The sequence below is a fragment of the Protobothrops mucrosquamatus genome, unplaced genomic scaffold (assembly GCF_001527695.2).
Source record: "Protobothrops mucrosquamatus isolate PMUCROS unplaced genomic scaffold, P.Mucros_1.0 scaffold2089, whole genome shotgun sequence".
Lineage (NCBI taxonomy): Eukaryota > Metazoa > Chordata > Lepidosauria > Squamata > Viperidae > Protobothrops > Protobothrops mucrosquamatus.
The window spans coordinates 58,418-82,357 of NW_015388191.1; the positions used below are offsets into that span (position 1 = coordinate 58,418).

The 23,940-nt window shown below is 36.2% G+C and overlaps 2 protein-coding genes across 2 annotated transcripts in view; both read right to left on the bottom strand.

Annotated features, from left to right (window-relative positions):
* The window catches only part of SRPX (sushi repeat containing protein X-linked), a gene marked incomplete in the record, with an annotated part of 41,767 nt that extends 28,814 nt beyond the window's left edge, over positions 1 to 12,953 (bottom strand). The window contains 1 exon segment of the mRNA XM_029285696.1: positions 12,857 to 12,953. Within this exon segment, the coding sequence (XP_029141529.1) occupies positions 12,857 to 12,917 (61 nt within the window).
* A 3,327-nt stretch (positions 12,954 to 16,280) lies between these two features.
* The window catches only part of LOC107294771 (X-linked retinitis pigmentosa GTPase regulator), a gene marked incomplete at its 5' end in the record, with an annotated part of 31,701 nt that continues 24,041 nt past the window's right edge, over positions 16,281 to 23,940 (bottom strand). The window contains 4 exon segments of the mRNA XM_029285697.1: positions 16,281 to 16,505; positions 18,034 to 18,134; positions 18,712 to 18,751; positions 19,789 to 19,968. Coding sequence (XP_029141530.1) covers positions 16,281 to 16,505; positions 18,034 to 18,134; positions 18,712 to 18,751; positions 19,789 to 19,968 — 546 coding nt within the window.

The following is a 23,940-nucleotide window of genomic DNA, read 5'->3' on the forward strand; positions in this document are numbered from 1 at the left end:
GTTCTCACCTACATCGTCCACATGGGATGACTCGGGAACTCAACTCCTACCCCGGGCAGCTCACCTATCCCCTTATGCCCAGGGGAAGGGTATCAAGCCGTTTGACAGCTGATGCTAGCTGTCAAAACGGCTTTTACGCTGAAACAGGCGGGAGGCAGCAAACAGCTGCGTCCGACGAGGTCGCCTGCCACCGGAAGTCCTCTCTATAGTTGTTATTTATATTATAAAATACAAATTACATACTTGCAAAATATATACAAAAATACATATAATTGTATGCATATTGTAAATATACATAATATATATACAATATAATTGTACAATTGTATATTATATTCAGTATAATGTATATTGTAAATACATAATATATGTGTTATAAATACATATTGTACAATTTATATTTATTGGGTAATATATAGTAATAGATACATAGGGAGAAGTAATAGAAATAGTAGCATGGAGTAATATAGTAGTACGGAGTAGGAAGACTACTAGTTCACCTATTCTTGTGGCCTGGTGGAGCAGGGGAATAAGAAAAGAAAAGCCTTATTCAAATTCCAGTTGCTTCTTATGGCTGGCTTAATAGAAAATTGAAAATGAACTGAACAGTTCCTATCTGCTTGCAGGTTTCTCAGCAGACAAATGAGTAGATTCTCTAAGAGAAGCATGTTTGAACATAGCATGATATTATGTATCTAAATTTAATACATAAACACTCTTTTTTAGCTTAGAAGTGAGATCACTGTCTTTTCATTTATTATTCTTAACTATTTCTAAAATGGACAGTAATGAGGGAAACCAAACTACTAAAATCTGCAATAAAATCGAGATAAAATTGATATGTGTTAATGAGCATGTGATTTTCAATAATGGTTTGATGTACAGGTGAGAATTATTTTCTAATCAAGACGACATAGTTGCTGTTCAATGGTATTGGGCCATCTAAAAGCACAGACATGTGCCATTTTATGGTATTAATGCACCTTCCTTTTCTACTCTCATAGCATGTCAAGGCTTACTCTACAAAATTCAAATCACTGGGCCTGGGAATTGAGTGATCAGCAACAACATATAAAGCAGCAGCACAGGTATAATCTATATAAAGTTGGGCACACCTTTGCAAATTATTTGACTCCAGTATTTCTTAACTTGTTTAACCACCACAAGCACATGAAGAAGCACTGAAATGCATCATGCACATTAAACTAGAATTAACACTGCAACTGCATTAATGAGTTAATTTATTAACAAATCCACATTTTTTTTCAGATTTGCATGGAAGTCTGTTTTCATGAAGAATAGGCATGGTAATATAAATTCCAGAGCATTTTTTTTAATCGTTCCCAAAGTATGAACAATCCTAACAACCACACTGTCCTCATTCAGGGAAAGTATAATTACCATGAAAGTACTCTTAACAACCCATCCCTATCACTCTTTGATTCCTCAAATTAAGCTGTATACCTTGTAACAGTACTATATCTATTTATATCTTTTAATATCTAAATATAAATAAAAATGTAAATGTTCGTTTGTTCAAAATCTTAAATTTCCTAAAGTTCTTCACCGATTGCTTTGAAATTTTGACACAACGTTGCATTCGAATACGTGCGTGTTTTTATATACCTATATTACATAGATGTCACACCTGTGACAGGTAAAAACATGCTTTTTTTGAAAAACAGCACCATCTGTTGGACATAAAAGCAACACACGCTTTTACCAGACTGAGCCACAGCAACGCGTGGCTGGGTACAGCTAGTATAGTAATATAATTTATGGTTAATGTCTATATCTACCTATGAAGACTTCTGGATACCTATGATACATTCACATGCACTTTTGTTGCAAGAAAAATGTGCATACATAAAACAAAACTATACAACAGGACACAAAAGGACTGTGTCCGATACATTGTCCTTATTTCCATTTTTAGTAATTCATAAGGCTGGGTTCATCAGCAGGGCATACTTTTTTTTAGACACTATTAAGAAAATCATATTTCATGTCTACACAACTAGCCTGAAAGCATTTTTTATGGTGAATAAAGCAATCCTTTTAAGCTTTGTGGTATGCAAAGGTAGTCTGGAAAGGCACGGAATTTGCCCTACTCCTGAAGCATTCACAAGAAATAATGTCTACATCTGCCTTTGTGCCTCTGCAAAATCTCAGGACTGTTTCACATATTGTAGGCTTCCTCCAGAATGCCCGTCATAGAAATGGAAGAGCTGATCCATGGGCCATCTGCTTGCAATTAGGTACCAAAGTGATGGATTCTATTTTTATTTTTTTTAATGTGCTCAAAACTTTAATCCACTTAATTCATGACATACAAAGCAACCAGAAGAAATCTAACCACAGATGCTCAGCCTCCAAGCCATATGCTAAAAGTTATTTGCAGTTCATGCAGGTGTAATTGTTTATGTGAAGAAAAGAAGAAAGGAATTCATCTTGAGGAGAATTCCTGCAGGCTGCAAATAAATCATATGCCATGTCAGAATAGTCTTCAGAAACTCATTATTTCTGTGACATATTTTAATTTGCTTTCAATAGATTTCCTTGATAATGGGAGATTTAATAATAATTATAATAAAGTTGGAAGGGACCTTGGAGGTCATCTAGTCCAACCCCCTGCTCAGGCAGGAAACCCTATACCATTTCAGACAAATGGCTGCCCAGTCTCTTCTTAAAAACTTCCAGTGTTGGAGCATCCAAAGCTTCTGGAAGCAGGTTGTTCCACTGATTAATTGTTCTAACTGTCAGAAAATTTCTCCTTAGTTCTAGGTTGCTTCTCTCCTGATTAGTTACCATCCATTGCTTCTTGTCCTGCCTTCAGGTGCTTTGGAGAATAGCTTGACTCCCTCTTCTTTGTGGCAACCCCTGAGATATTGGAACACTGCTATCATGTCACCCCTCGTCCTTCTCTTCATTAAACTAGACATAGCCAATTCCAGCAACCGTTTATTACATGTTTTAGTCCAGTCCCCTAATCATCTTTGTTGATTAATGATTAACGATCATTCCAGCCACTGTCCCAGTCGACCAGCAATTCTTCTGAATTCACGAATGTATTCCTTAGTGGAGTGGCCTCTTTGCTTCAGACGATGGATCTCCTTCTCGGCCAGCAAGGTCTGGGATTCATCTTCAAAATGGCCTCTCAGTTGCTCCATGAATAGGTTAGCATCCTGAAGTTCAGGAACCTCTTCTTCATGGAGGTTGGTCACCCAGTCGGCTGCTTCCCCTCTAAATTGGCTGCCATAGCATTCACCATTTGAGCGTCATCCAGGTAGGCATATGCATAGCAATCTAGATGAGCCCACACCTGATTTAGGAAGAATGTTAGCTTCTTGGGGTCCCCATCAAAGGTGGGCTTGATGGGAGGTGGCTACATCAGCTACAACAACTGTGAATCAAACTCTGCAGCAAATGAGAGAGCTGGCACTGATGGGCCTAGCAGGCAACTTCATTGTCCAAAAGATTGAGGATGAAAGTACAGGAAAGCTTGTTTACTAGAAGTTATAGGAACTTTGGGAAACGGTGACTGTGACATCCTGGTGTTCAACATACTGTAGGCAGAAAGAATGGAAGGCAATTGGATTAGTGTTCTAGTTTTCAAATAAGCTGGTTTCAAAAAGCTAAGGGAAAAAGTAAGAAAAATTCCATGGATAAAAATCTGGGAAGAGGGGAACCCCAACAATTTAGGAGATTGTGAAAAATAAGGTCCAACCACAAACAATATAACAAAAACAGAATATCAGAAAACAACCCAAATCTGCAAGAATGAGATAAGAAGGATGAACGTTCATAATATACGGAGGCTTGTTGTTTATTTATCTTTGTATTTATTTATCTTATGCATTTATTTTTATTCCACCTTATATTGTTTTTATAAATAATTCAAGGCAGTGAACATATCTAATTGTTCTTCTTCCTCCTATTTTCCTCACAATTAATCCTGTGAGGTGAGTTGGGCCTAGAGCAGGCATGTCAAACTGCCGGCCTGCGGGCTGGATGAGTCACGCCAAAACCGCACCCACCCCATTGCCGGCAATGGGGAAAAAGTCCCAATAAGTCACGCAACGTCATGTGACGTCGCGAGTTTGACATGCCTGGCCTAGAGAGTCTGAACCAAAGTCACCCACTCGGCTTTCTTTAATTTCTATGCCAACTATGGCATGTTCAGTAAACTATGGTTACAAATGGTTTTGCATTATACACGGCAGTCTTTTGTATGACTAAGAGCTTAGTTATATCATCTGAAACATTTCTATATCAGTCGTTCTGATAAACAAAACTCAAAACTGCAGAGCATACAACTTAAATAAAGTATCTCCACCAGCAATGCTTATTTGTTTATTTATAAGATTTATATAGCCACAAATTTTCCACCATTTGTGAATAATCCATGTATTGCCATGAAATGCAATACTGTATTCTATCCAAACATATGCCAAACTGAGGAAATCTATAATTGTACTTCTAGAGCTATTCCATAACTCGGCTCAGATACCTACTGCCTATTTAAAATTGCAAAGATATTTTAAAAGAAAGTTTATTAACTGTTTTTCAATATGCCACTGTATGCTAAACTAATTTTTCTATAGTCCTAAATCAGATTCTCAACTAACAACTAAGACTTTTGCAAAGTTCACCTTTCTAGCTCCTAAAGCTAGAAAACATAGAGAATGTATTCCAAGTTACTTTAATCGGGACAATTAAGAAGCCAATGAAAAGTCTGGGCCTGGGAGGAATAATGTGGTATTGTGAAAGAGTGCACAATATAATGCCAATAGCAGATAAAACATTTGCATATTTTTATGAGATTAAAAAAATACTAAAGTAGGTTTCTGTTTTTTTTTAAAAAAAATCCATGTGAGGTCTTTTTGTAAGTCAATTGAGTGTAAACCTCAACATGTGTTTTCAGTTATGGCACTATGCTATAAATAAAATATAAAAATAAAGATCTGGCATTTCTTTTCCAACTTTTTCCTTTTAAAAGTATTTGATTTAAATGCTTTTCTATTTATTTGCAAGTAAAGCACATGAGTATTCAAACAATCTTAATGTTTCATTTATTTATACAACATTCATAAACTAGAAAACAACACTGAAATAAATCTTGTACTGTAATATATAAATAAGAAAATACAGATGTTGGTACAGTATGGAATAATAACAGGATAAGGTGTTTATGTGCAAAATAATCTGATGGAAGGGAGGGAGGGAAGGAGGAAACTAAATTTCAAACTAGATTCTGATATAGGAGTTGAAGTCCATTTCTCATCAAAACTGGGACATCAGCTGCATAAAGATGGACAGAAATCCTCTTAGAATTGCCAGCTTGTACCACAGTCCTCAGAAAAGTTGCCCTTTGTGGTAAGTTAGAGAGGAGACAGACTGACTAATGTTAATTCATGCTTAACTATCCATCCCACGCTGACTGAATCATAGCCAGATCAATTGTATAATGAATGAAGTGTTTTTTTTGGGGGGGGGGGGGAAATAAAGCAATATATAGAACTATAAAGTTATTCTTAAGCCCCGATTTTTAGTAGTTTCTTTCCAGTTAACTAAAGAAAGTTTGCATTACTTTGATTATCTCCTACCTAAGGGAAAAGAGAAAAGGGAAAGGGAGGGAGGGAGAGGGAGGGAAGGAGGGAGAGAGATATTCCCTTATTCTTAAACTAAGTACCAACTTAATAAAGCACTATCTTATTTCAACAAACTTTTTGGTTAACAAACTCTTTTCAATACTGAAAATCATGTGATTTTCAAACTAAATTACTGGCACTAATTATTTTAAACACCAGTAACGATAGTTTGAACTCCTCTATAAATCATAATTGTAATGACAGAGCTGTCAAAATAGAACAGAATGCAACATGAACTAAACACAGAGTTCATGGTGGTCAAGTTAAGTTAAATTTGGCGGCAATGGGCATTTTCCAGATGGCATTTTAAGTGAAAGGTGGCTTTTGAATACGATGTTATTTATTTTGTTGGACAATACAGCCTTATACATATGTATTCTGAATTAACTACCAGCACGCAGAGGACTGCATCCTTATTACAGGACATAATGAAATTTCATTTGAGCAATTAACAGCAATTAAGAGAGTTATGTCCAAAAACACTGATTACTGAAATTGCAGCACTTTTAATGTTTTTTAAAGCGGGGGTGGTGGTAAAGATATATATATAAATATTTGGCCAAACACCATAAGTGCATCATATAGTTTAAGATTAGTTTGCTGTCATTTTTATATTTCAATTTTTGTTAATTGCTTTTGTATTACATTGTATGTCAAATATGTTGGTGGTTTTAATGTGTTTAATGTGTTAATGTGTTAGTGCTGTAGAATGAAACATAGATCTACTTTTAATAAATAAATAAATAAATAAATCTGGCTGTTGGAAGCAGAGTGCTGAATAATATTCTGGATACTTGGGATAAATAGAATTCAAAGGAATCTGAGTTGCTGATACCATACTAATATAGAATCACTTCTAACTCTGAACACTTCTTATAATAGAATTTATTCCAAATGTCACAGTTTATTGTTTCAATGTATTTTTTAAAATATAATTTTATTAAGAATTTTAATTACAATAGTAAAAACTAATACAATCTTAGAAAAAATAGAAGAAATTGGAATAAAGGAATAAAAAGTACATGAAAGAAGAAAAAGAAAAGAGAGAACATAATAAAGAAAATAAAAGAAATATATAACTTCCAGTATTTTTCACAAACATAGAATAGAATGGAATGGAATGGAATAGAACATTGCATAAAAATGTCTTATTTTTAATCTTGCTCAAATAAATAAATTTTATATTCCTTCATTTTACTTTTAACAGTCTTAATATTTAATTTAATTAAATATTGTTGAAAGATTTGATTTATCTGCAGTTCTTTTTTTATCCTATCACACAGATTTCTTCAAGGCTTTAGCAAGTCCCTTTTGTAGGCCCAGTAAGAAAACATTTTCCAGATCATTCTCTTGGTTTGTATTTCTGTTTTAATTTTTAAAATTTCACCCAGTTTCTCTTGTATATCCAGTAATATGTTCTTTTCCAGATCATTCTCTTGGTTTGTCATTTGTAGTTCCACATTCAGTACTTTCTCTATCTATCAGATAAAATTTGTCCACATGTCATTCCTTCATTAACATCTTTTAGACATGGTCTATCCATAGGAGCAAACATCATTATTGACAGTGTTTATATTGTAGTTACTAACTTATGGCTCCATTCTTCAAAAATCTCCTTTAATATTTCCAATGTTATATAGCGTTTTCTATTAAGTGACATCAGGATTTGTATTTTGTTTTCTGCTTAAAATCTTTAGTCCCATCTAGTATCCAGTTTCTAAAATCATCACTTATCTTTTGTCATGAATTGCAACTGCTGATCTGTTTCCCATGAGAAGTTGTTTATTCTTTATAGTCAATTTCAACATTTTATACTAAAAGTCAATATTCCAAATTTATCTGGATTCTGTATCCACTTATAACCTCTTTAGACCAAAATTTTATTTAGCTTTTTACTGTTTATTTCAAATTCTTTATGTTCTTAAGCCTTTAATTAATTTGTTCAGAGTTGGAGATAAATTCAGCCATTGAAGAATTTTCAAATTTGTCATTCTGGAATGACAGCTTTAATAGTTTTAAAATACTTAACAGGCAATTTCTGAAAGTAATTAAAATGTGAGGTTATTAAACTTTTTGTTCTTTAAAAGATGCCACTGTGCTTGTGAGCAAGATGACTGATCTCATCATTTCCCAGTGTGTAACCCATGAAAACTGCTGTTTGCAGTCTCCTCATAAACAGCAGCCATCCAGAGCACTTGTAGGCAATCTCCTGTCATTTCCTTGTCTGGAGAGATTCCAAGTAATTGGTCTACTCGTTGGTTCCCTGGTCTCTGCTGTGGTCATCAGTTCTGCTTTTGCAGAGCTGTCTTCAGTTCCCCATAAACCCCCCCCAAAGCCTTTTACTTTATTTATAATATTAATTTCTTTAACAAGTTTCAGTTCTTTAGCAAAATAATGTCAGTTGTCCTGGGTAGACCAGACAGGAAACTTGGCTATGAAGGTACAAACTTCCGTTCCACTTTTAACCATTTAAACAATTAGGGCGTATCCTTTCTAAGTTTCTTTCTCTGACCATTAATCCACTGGGGGATCCTCCCACTCTTGTCTGATTGTTTCCTAGGCATCATCTCTTCTCCTCATTCCCTCAAGGTCACCCACGCATTCCATTACAACAACTGACTTTAATACAGCTTAGAATATTCTAAAATTAGCATGGCCATGCAGCTATGAATTCAAGTCCACTGTCTATACAATAGTTGACCACATAGCTGTAATAGTACTCCTTTTCATTAACCCAATGTACAACGTCAGAGTAAGACACAACAAAAACTTCCAAGGAGTTTGCATAATCATTTTCACAATGATCTTCCAGATAGTCTCCTTGCTTTATAATGTGCACCAGTTATCTTAGTAAAACCACAGTACATGCAGTGTATTATTTCTACAGAGGAAAATGAAACAATTAGTAATAAAGTGGAGTATTTGAAAAAAAAAATTCTAACAGTCTAATAATCCTATAAAAAAATTGAAGGCTTCAGGTAAAATAATATTGTTCTTTTAAAGAAGGCATGAAATAAGTAGAATTATGTTACTGGTTTTCTATGTTTTAATTTTATATAATTAATTGTTAAGGTGCTTGTAGTCTTTGGGAATACAGTGGCAAAGGGAAAGGAAGGGAAGGGAGAAGAGAAAACTGGAGCCCTAGCCAACTTCCTATTTGGGGGCTAGGAGATCTAAGCACACAAAAGAATGTCACTATGAATGTTATTAATGACATATGGAAGCCACTCGTGAATTCACAGTGGTAGAAAACTGCGCATATCTGCAGACATTTCTATACTAAGCATATTACATAGAATCACCAGGCCTTATTCACATGTATTTCATGGCAGGCTAAGAGGAGTAGCTATTACCTTTTGGTGAGCAAAGGCATTTCAGTCTGGCCACCACATCAATGTCGATTAAGTTCTATAATTTGTTCTATATTTGCAAAGTTCTATGTAGATTTTATACTGTGGGACAGTGTAATTGCTATACTGGCAAGGCACGGTACATATTTGATCCTGCTCTTCCATTTGCCTTTTCCAGAATTATGACATTCAGAAATTGTTGTTGCACCTCTGTTGGATTTGGATAGTAAATGATAATGTATAGAAGTACAGACAACTGCAATAGAGTTCTGTTTTTATTTTAATAATTTATTTTTAGCTTAGCTATCAGAATAGCAAATATGAGAATCTGAGAGCACCAAATGTTATTGTCTTCAGTGAGTTGATAAGAAGGGAACATAAATTATGAAACAGTGAAAATGTGTTTTCAGTATCTTCCCTGGCTAGATAATAGTTGAATCCAGCCAAACATAAAAAGTACACAAACAAATTGGCTTAAGATTATTTAATTGGCTAAGGCTATGGCTTTCAGTAACAATGTACTTAAGCAAAGATTTTTTGCAGATCTAAGCAGCAGTGTTCGTTCATTGAGCAACGCTTGTACAAATGTAAGAGTCCAAAACTGTAACGTATGTATTAAAAGTCATTTTATTACAATATGATTTTATTGTCTTATTTCTGGGTGGCAAAGGTAAATTCATTCTCTCAGATCTTTTAATATACCTGTATATTAATTTCAAAGGTATATGCTACACAGGGACTTTTACGTACTCTGCTAGCTGCTTTCATTGTGTATTGTTTATGTATATATGTATTTGTACTTACATATTTACTAACTTGCTTACTGGAGCATCTATACCAGGGGTCTCCAACCCCCATTCCATGGACCAGTACCGGGCCGCGGCATGCCAGCAACCGGTCCGCACAAACAAGCAAAGCCCCATCTGCGGGATGCAGGCAGCACACAAAACCACGCACCCTCTGGTCTGCGGAAAACTCTCTCCATGGAACCGGTCCCTGATGCCCAAAAGGTTGGTGTCCTCTGATCTATGCCACTCCAATAATGTAGTACAATTTTTGCCAGGGAAGGTTTGAAGGACAACATTCAAAGTTTAAAAATAATGAACTAAGAAATGCCCTTACTTGAAAGACTACCTGTCTCCAGTTATTTCTGCCATCCAATGATCTCCATTAAATGTGATCATCTAATGGGACAAAGGAAGAATGCCTTCTCTGTTACAGCCACTGCCTTCTGAAGCAGCAGCCCCCTGGAGATATGTTTGGCTCCCATCCTCCTTGATTTCCATTTGTCCCTTTTTTAATGTAAATGCTGTTTTAGCCTAATTTTAACTTTTGTATTGCATATATTATAAGCTATTCAGAATCCTTCCAGAATTAGGCAGCTTTAATAAATCTACCATCAAATCAACATTTTTAAGGACAGAAAGACTTTACATAGGTATTGATTTATATCAAGAACTCAAACAAAAAGACAAAAATAACAACTGGGGCAGGGTGTTTATCCTTTTACAAAATATCTATTGTATGAGAGATATGTCTTCTCCACAACAGTTGGATTTCTAAATAAATCACTAGGCTTCTGTCCCCAGATCAATAACAAAGAAGGATTTGATGAAATCCCGGTTACCGGTAAGCAAAAAGATCCCAGGTCTGGTAAGTAAGAAGAAAATCAAGCTACATGAGATGCTGATTGATCAACACTGAAGCCAGGACACAGTTAGATTCATAATTAAAAGAGCTTGACAGAATGAGTTTGTTTAGCATTTTTAGGAAACACAGCACTTTACTGTTTTACCTTGTTCGTCTTTCAGTTTTTGTTGGAACTACTGTATATTTAATGTTGTTTTAACATTTTTAAAAGTTACACTGAAACCTGTTTGAGTGAAGGACAATTTTTACGATTACTAAACAAATCCTTTGTGTAGATACAGGTAGTCCTTGACTTAGAACAGTGATGGCGAACCTTTTAGAGACCGAGTGCCCAAACTGCAACCCAAAACCCACTCATGTATCGTTGGGTGCCGGGTGGGTGTGGCCCATTGGGTGGGTGTGGCCCATTGGGTGGGCGTGGCCCATTGGGTGGGAGTGGCTGCAGTGGTAACGGCAGACTGGGTGGGACTAAAAAGTTCAATCAATCAATTCCAACTCTGTGAGATCTTTTTTTCCCCGCGAAAAGTTGAAATTGATTGATTGAACCTTTTTTTTTTTTGCACACGGCGGCGGAGGCCTAAAGCGAAAAGTTTTTATAAAACCCAGCTGAAGGCCTAGGACTGGGGTGATGGCGCACGTGCCCACAGAGAGGGCTCTGCATGCCACCTGTGGCACAAGTGCCATAGGTTCGCTACCACGGACTTAGAACAATTTGTTTAGTGATCATTCAAATTTACAATGGCACTGAAAAAAGTGACTTATGACCTTTTTTCACACTTATGACTGTTAAGCTTCCCCATGGTCAAAATTCAGATGCTTGGTAACTGACTAATATTTATGACAGTTGCAGTGTCCTGTGATCATGTGATCACCTTTTACAATTTTCTGACAAGGAAAGTCAATGGGAAAGCCAGATTCACTTAACAACCATGTTGCTAACTTAACTGCAATGATTCACTTAACAACTATGGCAAGAAAGGTCATTAAATGGGACAAAACTCAGCAACAGAAATTTTGGGCTCAATTGTGGTCGTAAGTCAGGGATGACCTGGACTTTTAATGTCAACTATATAGAATAAAGGTTTTATTAAATCCACTCTGCAAAGATTATGACTTGACAGGAATTTTATTGTGATTGTAGAAACGCTAATAACTTTCATTCAGTGATTACTTTATATCCATTTAAAGTACAGTGATCTATTCAGACATATCTGTTTGAACCAAATGACCCTATGCTGAACGTGTATACTGTAATCAAAATGCTACAACTATCCTGAATGAAGCAATGAAATTGTGAACATTAAAATATATGACACACACACACACACAAATCTTCATGCACAGTAACATGCTTGTATGCATTGTTATGACATACAAGACATGATAGTATAGCAAATTAAATTTTCTGAGATGAAATTTAAAATATGATATCAATCATGAAAGAGTTCCCAGTCTAGTAAGACATGATTCCCACATAATGTTACTTTACTGTAGTCATATAATACAGCAACAATATCCCACTGAGAATACACACCCTCACAGCTTTCAGGATTAAGTGCAGAAATTTAAGATTAGATTACAGACACAGATCATGATTAACTGTTGAGCATCTCTCTCTCTCTCTCTCTCTCTCTCTCTCTCTCTCTCTCTCTCTCTCTCTCTCTTTTTCTCCCTCTCTCTCCCCGAGTGTCAATATGTTAACACTGTGTTCCTGTATAAGCAGTTGGAGAAAAGGTACCTACCTATGTCTCATTCCTCAAACAAGAGCCAGCACTTGCACTCTCCTGGTTTGCATATCGTTCACCAGGGCTGGCATCGGAGTAGTATTGACCACTGACAAGAGCCAGCGCTAAATGCCAGTTTGGCTCGATAGTTGACTAGGAGCATTTTGTATTTATACGAATGCCTTCTAGACATTTAGAACGTTTCCAAGCGCCTTTCACGAGCAATGCCTTCTTTCGCTCCGGAAATATCAGATGCTCCCAGTGCGGAGTGTGACAACCCCACGATGGGCACGTCCCCCCCCCCCGCGAGCAGGCGCCACACAAGAGGGAGCATTCCTAACGCGCTTCCACATTCCAGAAGTGGCCGCGGTCGAAGCGCGGGAGCTATTTCGCCGTCTCGGGAGCAACTCGTCGGACCGCGGGACCAGGGGCGCCTCCTCCCCTCCCCTGCCGCCCCCAGGCACTCTCCTACCTTGGTAGGCGAGGCTGAAGTGCGAGCCCACCGCCAGCAGAACTGCCAAGCATACCGAAGTCCCCGTCATGGTCCTCGGCGGCTGAAAAGTTGGGTCCCCGCTGCTCCAAGTCTCGCCGTAGTGAAAGGCGGGAGCGGCGGGGCGGGGGAGGGACAGAGCCCTTCGCCAAGCAAGCCGTGGGGCGCTCTGTGGAAACTCCTCCCCTGCGTCCTCTTCCCGCCGGCGAAGCGCTCTGAACCCTCCCTTTTCACCACCACCCCCCCACAACACCCCAGGACAGAGTTGAAGGGAGACTGAAGGAGGACGCCGTAGGTGCCTTCCGCGGGGACGCGCAGCCCGCTTCCAGCTAGCTCTACCAGTGTCGGCGTTTTTCCCCCGATTTCAAACAAAGGTTTTTAATAAAACCTTTCACCAGGCAGTTCCCAAAACACTTTTTTCTCCTTTCTCTTGCTGACTCTTTCTGAATTCCCGAAGGGAAGCTGTAGAGAAGTGGTTAGAAAAGGCTGGAGACTTCCATAAAGTTGGTAGGAAGCCCGAAGCTCCTTCTGCCCCGACCCAAAGCAGCCCCGAGCGCAGCCTGCCTCGGGGCTCCTCCCGCGGCAACTCTTCCAGCCCTCCGCGGTACACAGCCTGGGCAGACAACAGAAGATTGCAAACCCCAACCTCGATCTGCTTTGACAGACTTGGGACCGCTGCAGAATGTTTTATTTTTAAATCCCTCTCTATTATCTTTCTAGTAAGGTGCCCATTCCAGAGCTTGGCTGTAAAGAACAGAGCACCATCTAGATCAGGGGTAGTCAACCTTGGCTCTTTTATGACTCGTGGACTTCAACTCCCAGAATTCCTGAGCCAGCACAGCTGGCTCAGGAATTCTGGGAGTTGAAGTCCACGAGTCATAAAAGAGCCAAGGTTGACTACCCCTGATCTAGAATGTTCACAAGAAGAATGTGACAGTGGGCTTCTCTCTGGCACCTTTACTGGGGAACAACACCGCAAGCATACTTTTAACCTCCAGAGTATCTAAACGGGCCGTTGTGAAAAAAAAGGATACCGATTAGATAAGGCAGGGGAGAAAAACCAGATCCAGTTCTCTCAAAGGTGCTTTTTCAAAAGGCAACTGGACTGTTTTTTTTCTTGAAGAAAAAGACATTTCGCTTCTCATCCAAGAAGCTTCATCGGGTCTGTCAGGATGCTGGGGCGATGGAAGGATTAGTTCTGGCAGGATGGGCGGCGGGGCTGAAAGGATCATATTTTACTTCAATCGCTCCCAACCTCCTGCCTGACCTGCCAGAAGGGATGAAAGTTGGAATGAGAAGCAAAACGTTTTCCTCCTCAAGGAAAAAAAAGCCCAGTTGCATTTGAAAAAGCACCTTTGAGAAAATTATAACCTGGATGACTGAGAATCTCCACAGACACATACATATACATATACACACACATATATACATATACACTAAATTTTTGGATTGCTAACAAAGAGTTAAAGGGATTTCTTCTTCCCATATTTGGGCTGACAGGACGCATTAAAAAAAACACTCCACACACACACACACACACACACATATACACATACATACATACATACACACATACATACATATATATACACACATACACACATATATATACATACATATACATACACACACACACACATTTAAATCAATGAAAATAATAATGAACTCCGGCATATACAAATAGCCTTCTTTATTGCTAAGCTTTCGTCAACTACCTGTTGACATCATCAGAGCAAGGGCTGATGATTAAGAGAACCCGTACATACTTATATGACCGTTATAACGGTCAAGGTATAGAATGTATATATGGCATGCCCACAACCCGCTCGCTCGCATATAGTCACAATAGTTCCTGCTTCGATGTAAAAGCCGGTCTTTGGTTGAGATTAAAAAATCCCACCTCAGCTGATCCATGCGTAAGTCTCGCTGCGCTGCGCGTAGTCGCACGTTGATTGCTAGATTCCTCATGAGATGTATAGTCAGGATGGTCGTCTTGTTCCCTCGCGTGTGGTTGTAGTGAGTCCGGTTCTACCATGGGAGAAAGCAGATGTCCTCGTGGGACATGTAAGTAACCTGCCCGCCTTAACTCCCCCTTACCAGGTCGCTGTAAGATTGGCTCTGTTGCATGAGCACACACAGCAGCCTCACAGTAAAAGAACACTGAGATCTCTAAGACCAACTCATGCAACAGAGCCAGCTTTTACATCGAAGCCAGAACTATTGTGACCATATGCGAGCGAGCGGGTTGTGGGCATGCCATATATACATTCTATACCTTGACAGTTATAATAGTCATACAAGCGTATGTACGGGTTCTCTTAATCTTCAGCCCTTGCTCTGATGATGTCAACAGCTAGTTGACGAAAGCTTAGCAATAAAGAAGGCTATTTGTATATCCCGGAGTTCATTATTATTTTTATTGATTTAAATGTCTACACCTGGGATTCCAGTATTTAGAGTTATCAAAGATACACACACACACACACACACACACGCACCTGCACAGGAAGAAGCCAGCATTTCTGGTTTCATCTTGCACAAAATCCTTGTTCGACAATTTCTCTATGCCTTGAACAGATGAAGCCATCAGGCAGAAAATGAATCATATCTTGAGAAGTTACCCCCATATGTGAAAAAACTCTTGCAAGCCTAGCTTATACAAATTAGGGCTGTGCAATGCAATATATTTAAATGGAAAAAGTTCCAAAACAGATTGTATCTAACTAATGGAATCCTGAGCTTTTGACCATTGGCTTCAAAGGCAAGTACCAGTAATCTGTTTTAAATTTCCAAATTACAGAAAAAAACCAAGCTAGTGTTATTTTATAGTAATTCATGATGGAACAGAGCTCAAAACTGAGTCCAAGCTCAAGTTAATGGGATAGCAAGAGTTAAAATACTTTCATTGGATCATAAAAACCATTACTTACACATTACTTTAATATCCAGTATTTTAGTAAGAATATGCTAAATTATCTTAAGGTTTTATTGTTTGCAAACGTTTCCTTCTGAAGATAAGACTACAAAGAATAAGCACTTTCATTAGTTATTCTTCTGCTTATTTCTAACCAAAAGAGTAATTACAATATGCACATACAGTTGTACCTTTTTAGGAAAAAAAAGCCATAGTCCTCATTCCAACTTCTGATGTACAAAAATATATTTTATTAAAATCACTGAAAGTTAAGGCCACAACAAATCAATAAGATTGTATTTCCCATTGCTGCAATAGTAAAATTATGAATACAAATAAATATTGGAAGGTTGGTCCAAGTTAATATAGATCAGTCCCCAAATGCTAAATTTTACAAAAAAATATTGTAATCATTACATAGATGCCATTATTGTTTCCATGTATAAACTGCAATATCTGCTTGTAAGACCTCACATATATACAAGCCTTATACTTTCATTACTAAAGAATTATACATGTAGAGGAGGACTTTCTGTTCTGATATATTGATGGTGATCCCCTTTGATTTTTCCCAGTATGGTTCTGGTTTTCATCTTTACTTGTTTCAGCAGATACATTGGCTTGATTTCCTGTATCCTGTTCACTTTGAGGTAGGTTTTCCAGTTTGCTTTCATCACAGCTATGTGCGTTTTTCTGCTTCATAGACCTTCTTTTAAAAAAAGAAAACTAAAACACAAAAAGAAAACAAAGCATATTATAATAATAAACAACCCTGAAACAAACGAATAACGTAAAAAACACTATATAAAGTAGTTAAAAATAAGGCAGCCTGAAGATGTTATCCATACTATTTTTGAAATAGTATAAATTAAGAATATATATGTATATCTGCAATTTGGATCATGTGTTCTAAAGAACATTCCATTTAATTCCAAGGATTTACTTCCAAATAAACTTGCACTATATTTCAGATTTTAGCCATTTAAATACTAAAGCCAACAGAAGTAGGATAAAGGACTAAAGTTCCAATGAATTATTGTAACAAACTGTTATGCAACCACATTATAATTGGTAACAGATGTTTTGTTTACAACGTTCAAATAGACTGCAAAGTATTTTGCTAACATAAACAGAATTATGTCACAGCTTACTTTGCTTTCAAACTAGCTTTTGTAGCTCTTTTGATTGTTAAACTATCCTATCCTATTGTTTTCCAATTTGGTTAAATTCTTTAATTTCTTTCCATTCAAAATGCCCAAGTTAGGAAATAACTTGGCTATGGAAATCTTGAACACTTTGTAAAAGTTTGTGAAAAGCCCAAGTATCTTGGAAATTCATATGTGATATAATCACATTGCTCATTTACTTTTTTCAAACATGCATGAACAGAGCATACATTTTTCATACTGTATTATGGAAACTGCATGTTTCAATTTCAATGTTTTTATTGGAAAATCAGAACATTATTGAAAAAACTTATCCTTCATGCTTCTGATAATGGAAGCAAAAATCAGAGAACACTCTAACGTAAACGTACAGCTCTCCCACCCCTGCAGTCTGACATAAATAGTATTGCAAAAGTAGCAGAGTATTTTCCTTTGCATCCTTATTATACTAAAGAGGGTCTAGATGGGGCAATATTGAATTTCCTTCTTATGCTTTCCTGTATTCTCAGGATAAAATCATGTTTTATTAATTGTTGCTAGTTATTTTCTTCAAGGCCATCACCGTACTCCTCTATAGATCTCATTCATCTACTTGAATGTACATTAGCTTCTCCATCAACTACATTATCAGGGTCCTCACACAGAAGTCATCTGGCTTCATTTTTGCAGGCATTTCAGTTTAAACTGTAAGAATCTGTAGCAGTTAACACTGAGTGATGTCAATGAAGTGAAGTGCTGGACTATCTGGAGCATTCTAGATCCTATAGCTAACACCTAAAATGGGTTATTATTTCTGCATACCTGAAATGATTCCAGGTTCATAAAAATAGCAAGGAGAGTAGCCAACCATATTTAAGAACAATGTGCTCAAATGCAAATTAACATACTGAACATTAGCAAAAATCTACTGAAGTTAATATAAATCTAGTAGATCATAACCCAAAATATGAAATATATTTCATTTGTCTATGAAATATACAAATAAAATTGGGTACATAGATCATTACGCGGCTCCAGATGTGCATGTCAAATATGGAATAATTTTTTCTTGTTTGATATTGTTGCAAATGAACATATCTTAGTTTTACCCTTTTTGCCTTATCTAGTAGTCTTCCAGATGTTCTATCTTGATTGTCTGTAGTTGCTTGTGAAGAATTTTTCTCTGTATAAATCTCAGCATTCTCACATGCTAAAAATAATACAATAAATCAGCCACCATTTTAAAATATGTTCAAGTTGCTTCAGTCACAATTTTCAAGTGGTGAACTATTTAGCTAATTAGTTATTTAGTAAAGTACAAATTGTACATCCAAATCTCAAGAACTTTTATTTAATATATGGATTTTAAGTCTACTAGTTTTGATTTGCTTTTCACTTGGACATCAGATACTTATGACCAAGGGGTTTTATAAGGGTTTTATATTGAGTGGGCATACCAAATATTTGCTTAAAAGCTTAGAAGCAACAGATAACAAAAGGAAGAATATCACAAATAGCCTTTCCAGTAAGGTCCTGAACTATCATTCGATAGTAGATGTCAAACTTTTCCATCTGAATACAATTGCTGTGACTGTATCAGAAAAATGTGAAAGCTATGTTATTAAATTGGAGCAGCAGAAGCCTTCAAGATGAGGCTGATACAACCATTATCAATCTGGAAAGAGCTATGAATACTTCTAGAAATAATCTCCTTTGAACAGAACTAATAAATATTTCTAGAAAGGAAAGAATGGAAATTAAAAAGAGAAAAATAAATTGTCTCTCACCTTGTTTAACTGAGCTACTATCTGGAATAGATTTATCTTTCTAAAAGAAAAAAAACAAGCAAAACATCTCCAAGAATTGGTAAAATTATTATTATTTTATTATACATGAGTTCATAAACACATCCATCACACTATCCCCTACTTGGCTTAAAGCTGTATTGCACTTGCTAATTTTGCCAATTATCATCTTTGTATCTTTCACTCAGAAATCTGTTAAGGCCAGGCATAATTAACAAACTACTTCTTGGATAGTCTTTGCATTCACTTTAGCTACTTATCCCTTTGTAAATAGAAACAAAAGCAGCATTCTTTCACCCTTCAGACAAAGATACAATTTTCACACATTAAGCAAGCTGCACAGTAACTCTATAAGGAAGTCAAGTCTGTAAATAAGTAAATGATTACAGTGAGAAGATTTAGAGATAAGTACTAGCAATTTTGTTTAAAGACAAATTGCAACTTTTGTATAATGAATCTTCTCAGGCAGTAAAAGGATAAAAATACCTTACACTGTGGTCTATATTATTCCTCCAAAAAGAAGCTGTTATAATTTCAAAGAAATTCCGTACTGAAAATGAACAAAATATTTACCTCTGTTGTTTCTGAATTTGTAAGATTCTTTTCTTCATTTTCACATAACAGACTGCTTTGTTCCTCCTCATCAAGTGATTGATCTTCATAATATTCTGTTGCACCTGGTTCTTTCTCTTCTTTTTCACAATCTTTATTTTCATTATGGTCTTTTTCATTTTCATCATCGTTGCTAGTATAAGTCGCTTCCTCATCCGATATTTTTTGATCCTTTGATATGAAGACAGACATTTTATTGATAAGTTTATGAATCAAAGCTTTTTATCTCCACATCAAATTTTCACATTGGTCAGACACTGCAAAATAGAATTTCATCATTTAAATTTTTTTTAGAAAGATATAAGAGCTTCATTTCTCTCTCCCCATCCCCAAAAATGGTGGGGAAGACTGGCAATTCTACACTGTAACTAACATTACAGCAAATAATGAGATAGATAGCATCTCATTTTCCAAAAACTTACTCCTAAAAATGAACACAGCATTTACCTCTATGGTTTCTACAGCCATATGATTATTTTCTTCATTCTCAAAATATTTACTGCTCTTTCCCTCTTTAGGATTCTCAGCAGTATTAAATTGTTTTTGCTGATGTTCCTCTTTTTGTTCTTGTTCTTCTGTGGTATTATGACTATCACTTCTATCTTCCTCATCAGATGACTGTTGAAACTGTAATTTTTTTTAAGACAGATATTAGGTGTACATCAGAATGAACAAAACTTTCTATTAATATAGTTGCATTATAGTATTTAATGCAGATCAAATAATATAGTTTACACTTTGTGATTTAAAGACATTTAAAGACCAGAACAGTTTTGTTTATAAAGAAATTCTGTGAACTTCTGAACAACTGAACTGAAAGCTGGCGAAGCCAATGACCTCAAAAGAAACTAAATTAATTCTAGCCCAGAATGCAAATTACTTCTAAGTATCTCATTTTGCAACTTCATTAAAATGCTGAAAATGTAGTAAACATAAAAAATACATATTTTTAAATTATGCAAATCATAAATTAAACTCATTTGGCAGCCAGCATGGTATAGTGGTTAAGATGCTGGACTGGGAATGAGGATACATGGGTTCTAATCCTCTCATAGGCATGGAAGCCATCTGGGTGATCTTGGGTTCAATATTTCTCAGTGTTAATCAGCTTCAGGCCCTACAATAAATCAGCTGATAAACAAAAGCACTCTTCTCATGCACTGAAGTTTCACCATGAGAGCTAGGTGACTAATGGTGGAAAAATAAGCAAGGCCTGCAAGGGGGGGGGGGNGTGGGAACTATAATATAGTAAATACTTTCAATTATCAATACTGTATGAAATATGGCCAGTCTGAACAAATAACCTATTGAAATACTTTTAAAGATCTCTATGAAGAGAAATCTTAAATTATAAAAAAAAAATCCAACAAACTTTGCATTAGTAAAATTGACTTGTATTTATAATAGTTCTCTGGAAATTAGATCCAAAGCAGGAGCAGCAGAAAATACCATGGATTTAATTTGAACTACAATTTCATATATACAGGAAATCCAGATTGGCGTATTTTCATAAGCATTTTCTTCATATTGCATAAAAATATTTTGAAAATTTTCAAAAACAAAATTTGAATTTATGTTGACATTATGTTGATTTAAAACTAGTGTTTCACTGAGATTAAATGCTGTATTAATTAAACAGCTTATTTTACACTGAGTAGACTAAAACAGAGGTATTTGATATATGCAGTTATTACATGGCATTTTTCCAATCTTTTATAAACTTGCCAATAAGATTGATTCTACTTCTGAATACACCTGTTTTCCCAAATCAGTTATAACTGTATTCTGTCATTTTATCCAGTATTTTACTAAAGATAATGGCATTAATTAACATGAAGAAATGTTTTAACTGATAATTAACATTTGCAAAACAGGTGCAGCTTAGTTGCAATGTCTAATATATAAAGAAAACTTGTGTTTATCTGCTCTACAGAATGACAAAACAATTATCAATCAAAAGTTCTAAGCCAATGTACATTGTATCTTCACACACACACCCCACTCCCAGTGAGCATCAAATCTTTCTCCTCAATTAATTGTAAAAAGGCCTCTTTTTAGTTTTTTTATCATCTTCTCAAATTTTAATTACATTTCCAGATTCCACAGTCCTGGAAAATTAGAAAAATGCTCATTATCTACATAAGGATGAGTACCTAAACTAACCAACTATTTCAACTTCCCCTTTTTTTGCTATTGAACACTTTAAATCCCCGTATACTGAATCAGATTCTTTTTCAAAAAAGGAGAGGATAGACTATTTCATAAAAAGTAAGAGAAGGATGTGGGAAAATATATGCTACTTCACATTGTTAGATTAGAGGAACGTAGTTACCTTCCAACATGCCAGCAACTGGAGAGAAGTCTCAATTTTTGCCCACAGCAAACATCTCAAGTTGATCCATTAATGATGCAGGTAATGATCTTCCCTAGAACATTTCTTTAATTTAAGCATAAACTCAAAATCTCTCCTGCTCACTCAAACGCTTTCAACATCTCAGCATAGTTGTCTGTTCCTCGCAGACTGTTCCTGGCTTGTATGAAATCTTACTCAATTTACTTGATTAGATTTCCATTTTGCCAGATGATAAAAGGCAAGATAATATATTGATTATAACAAACAGAAGGGTAATTTAAATACCATGACCTATTTTATGGATAGACATGAATGCTAATATGATGGTATCTTAAATTTAATAAAGTTCCACCTTTATTTACTATACTAACAAGCAAAATAAAACTTGGAGCCTACTATTTGCTCATAGTATGCCTTATGCATCAGCTGAAATCCAAAAATTATTTAAAGATGTAATTACTTCTTTGATGCAGAAGAGACTCTGGTTTGAATGCAGAGCAGAGCTTTCTTTGCTATTTTATTATTAGCAATTCTTACAAAATATTGAGAAAATGGAGGAATAAATCATTGTGGCCAATGTTCCTCATTTCATAGAACAAATGAGGCTGTGTCCTAATATAAACAATTATTTAACTATAATGTCACCAGAGATGACAACAGCCAAATCATAGCAAAAATTCAAAGAAATGATGCAAGATTGGAAGATGTGGCGAGACCTGGTGCATAGAACTGCCAAGAGTCAGACTCGACTGAATGAATAACATAATCACCATCAACTATAATGCAAAAAGCATCAGTGCTCAATCTATGCAAAAGCTCTATATCACAAAGGTAGAAAAACTATAAACATAAAATGGCATACATTTTGGAAAAGCTTCCAATTAATTCATTAAGACATGGTAAACTGAACATTTTCTTAGAGTACTAATACAGACAAAACAGAGATACAACTTGTTTTGTTTACAATAACTTCAGTTTATAATCAAATATTCCTAAGACTGAAATACAAATATACTACTTTGTTTGGACCTCTTCCAATCACTTAAAAATACCCAGCAATTTGGCCACAAAACTCATAGCAATTGCAAAGCTGTATTTTATAAAATAACATTTGTATTGGTAAATTGACACATTTATGTCTTAGAACATAGCCTCAATTTGAAATTGAGTATAGGCAAAGTGAAGGTGCCAATTTTAATAGTGGCCCAAAGTATACTTGTGCAATCTGCCTGTGCATTTGATGTATTTTCTGATTTCATAGCAGGTACAATGCAAGGGAATGAAAACCATCCAACCTCCTACCTACTGTATTTTCTTACATCTGGTCATTTTCTTTCTAGTATCACAGGGGTGTTAAACTGCCGGCCCACGGGCCGGTTGCATCATATGGAGGCCATGCCCACCCCAGCTCCGGCAATGCAAAAAAAAAGTCACGATACATCTCAACACGTTTGACACCCGTGTAGTATCAGATTATCCAGTGGAAGATATCTGTGAAAAGTAGGGTCTCAATCTCTTTCCACAAGACTAATATAAACAACTGCAGAGCTACCATATCATTTCTAATGTTATTCCCATGTGCTTTTGCTGAACAATGAAAAGCCCAATAGGCTAACAAATTATGTCCTGTTGCTTGGAATTTTTTCAGAACAATTTGCATGTGATTATCCAACATATATTTATCAAGAAATTCAGAGTGTTAATTTTTCTACAGGTAGTCCTCAACTTCCATCACAACAGGACAGGGACCAGAATTTCTATCATAAGTCATTCGGTTTTAAGTAGAGTCATTATGTGACTCAACCCAATTTTACAATCATTTTTACCACAGTCATAAGTCAAGTCACCGTGGTCATAATCAAATCACATGGTCATAAGTGCAAATCCAGCTTAACCAATGGCAAATCATGATCACATGACCAAGGATACTGCAAATGGTTGTAAATGGGAGCTGGCTGCCAAGTATCCAAACTGTGATCAGGTGACCACAGGGTGGCAGTCATAAGATTGAATTCAGGCCATAACAGGCTTTTTCATAGGCTGTTTTTAATTCAAACCCATTGTTAAATGAACAGTTGTAAGTTGAGGGCTACCTGTAGTATAGTTTTGTTGTTTAGAATCACAGAACGTAAAGTTTGGAAGGAACTATGGAAATTAACTCATCCAACCACTGCCCAGAACAAGATTCCATTACTACATCATAACTCTCCAGCCTCTATTTTTTAAATTGAATGAGAATTTAATTG